This window comes from Bombina bombina, chromosome 7, assembly GCF_027579735.1.
Source record: "Bombina bombina isolate aBomBom1 chromosome 7, aBomBom1.pri, whole genome shotgun sequence".
NCBI classification, from domain to species: domain Eukaryota; kingdom Metazoa; phylum Chordata; class Amphibia; order Anura; family Bombinatoridae; genus Bombina; species Bombina bombina.
In genome coordinates, this window is record NC_069505.1 from 615,246,169 (window position 1) to 615,248,514 (window position 2,346).

The 2,346-nt window shown below is 35.1% G+C and overlaps 1 protein-coding gene across 1 annotated transcript; it reads left to right on the forward strand.

Moving 5' to 3' along the window:
* The first annotated feature begins 337 nt into the window (after positions 1-337).
* LOC128636712 (olfactory receptor 1G1-like) lies at positions 338-1,705 on the forward strand. Its single transcript, XM_053689699.1, has one exon. It carries the CDS (start codon positions 338-340, stop codon positions 1,349-1,351), a length of 1,014 nt encoding a protein of 337 aa, XP_053545674.1. The 3' UTR covers positions 1,352-1,705.
* Positions 1,706-2,346: the final 641 nt, after the last annotated feature.

Genomic DNA, 2,346 nt, shown 5'->3' on the forward strand with positions numbered 1-2,346 from the left:
CCCATGGTTAGCCTTGTCTGTTGCAGGGTCAAGCTCAGATTGTCACCTCCAAATAAGGCAAATGGTGGGTGGAATTTGGCAATTGAAAAACAATTGTAGCAAACAAGATGTTAATTTGTTTTAAAAATGTTTAGACTTGGATTAACTTTTCAGTAAATATACTAGGTATTATTTTGTAAAAAGATCAAGTTGATGGTACACAAGGTCCAAATGATCTTTATACTGATGTTAGTAAGAAAAGGGGAAAAAATAAAATAATTTTAGAACACACACAGATATCAATATTAAATAATAAATACAAATATTCTTCAGGACAAAATGAAAAAATAACATCTCTATGACAAATAACAATTTATTTCTCCCCTTTACAAAAGGAAATACCCCAAGTGCAACTGTAACAAACAGCACATCACTAACAGAATTCTTCCTAGTGTCATTTTTTGCTACCACAAACAACCAAGCTGTAGTATGTACAGGAGTTTTTATCATGTATCTGCTGGCTGTGCTTGGTAACCTAATGATTACTGCAGCTGTGTGCCTGGTGTCTCAACTTCACACACCAATGTATTTCTTCCTGTGCAATCTGTCAGTTGAAGACATCGTATACGTCTCTACGGTTTTGCCAAAACTTTTTGTCACCACTGTCACCGGAGATACCAGCATTTCTATCTCAAGCTGTATTGTACAGCTGTATTTCTTTGCATTATGTGTTACTGTAGAATTTGTATTATTGTCTTTCATGGCTTATGACCGCTATGTGGCTATTTGTGTTCCTCTGCATTATATACTCATTATGAACAAAATGATGTGTATTCTTTTAGCCAGTTCCTCCTGGTTTTTTGGAAGCATTGTATCATTATTTTTAACTTTGATGGTGACTAACTTGAGATTCTGTGATGTACATGACATTAACCATTTCTTCTGTGATCCTCAAACTATGATAAAGATCTCTTGCAGTGACACCACAAACATTATAATGTTTACCAGTATTGCTGGTGTATTATGCGGATGTTGTCCTTTTGTACTCATCATAATCTCCTATATCTACATCATATCGACCATCCTGAAGATTCAGACCTCAGGAGGAAGAAGTAAGATGTTCTCCAGCTGTTCCTCACATCTCATGGTTGTTATTTTATTTTGTGGGACCTCAATAAGTATGAACATGAAACCAAAGTCTGAAAAGTCACAGAAACTAGATATAATCCTCTCATTAATTTATATTGCTGTGGTTCCAGTGTTAAATCCACTAGTCTACAGCTTAAAAAATAGAGAGGTCATGAAAGCCATTAAAAAGACCTTCAAAACATTGTTTAACTATAAGAATAAAACTGGGATAAAGAATGAATAGAATACAGAGAGAGTTGCACTAAACCTCCCTATGACTGCCACCCCCTCACATTGCAAAGTATCCCTTTACACTATTAACCCCTAAACCTTCACATGCCCCAACTCAAAGTATGCTTTTACACTATTAACCCCTAAACCACCACACACCATACCGCAAAGTATGGTTCTACACTATTAACACCTAAACCACTTCACACCCCACATCGCAAAGTCTGCACTACACTACTAACGCTTAAACCACCAGCCCCCCAAAGCAAAGTAACCCTCTAACATCTAAACCCCCTAACCTAACAACCCCTAAGTTACCCCAAAATAATCTAACCCCACATTTATAAAAAAAACAACTTTAAAAAAAGAAAAAAAAACTTACCTTAAAATAAAATAAAATCTAACCTTCCTTTAAAAAAAAAAAAAAAAAAATGATTATAATAAAAACTAACATTACAGTAAAAAAACAACTAACATAACAGTAAAAAAACTGCCATTACAGAAAATAAAAAACACTACCCTTACAAAAAATAACAAACACATTACTAAAAATAAAAAAGAGTTATGCCTGTTCTAATACCCCAAAATAAAAAACACCCTAAAATAAAAAACCCTATTCTGAAAATAAACTACAAATAGGTCTTTTTTGAAATAAAAAACACCTTTTATCATTAACCCCTACCCCTAAAAAAATAAAAAAAACTATCTTTAAAAAAACTAATCTAAAAAGTGCCCTAAAAAGTTCATTTGGCTGGGCATTGTCCTAAAAAGGGCAACACCCAAATAAAACAAATCTACCAGTAAACCTCAAAATGGTACTCACCGAAAATGATGGCGGCGGCGCTCTATCTTCATCCCTGAAGCACTCCATCTTCATCCCGGTGGTGGGAGCCGAGGTGGCAGCTGCATTGGTCTTCATTTTGCAACCTTGAACACAGAGGTCCTCTTCATTCAGTCATCAGCCGCACACTGAATTTTGAATGTGAGGTACCCCTTTTATATTGTGGT

Excerpts from the sequence above, each read along its gene's own strand:
- LOC128636712 (XM_053689699.1), top strand. The coding sequence starts at position 338 with ATGACAAATAACAATTTATTTCTCCCCTTTACAAAAGGAAATACCCCA.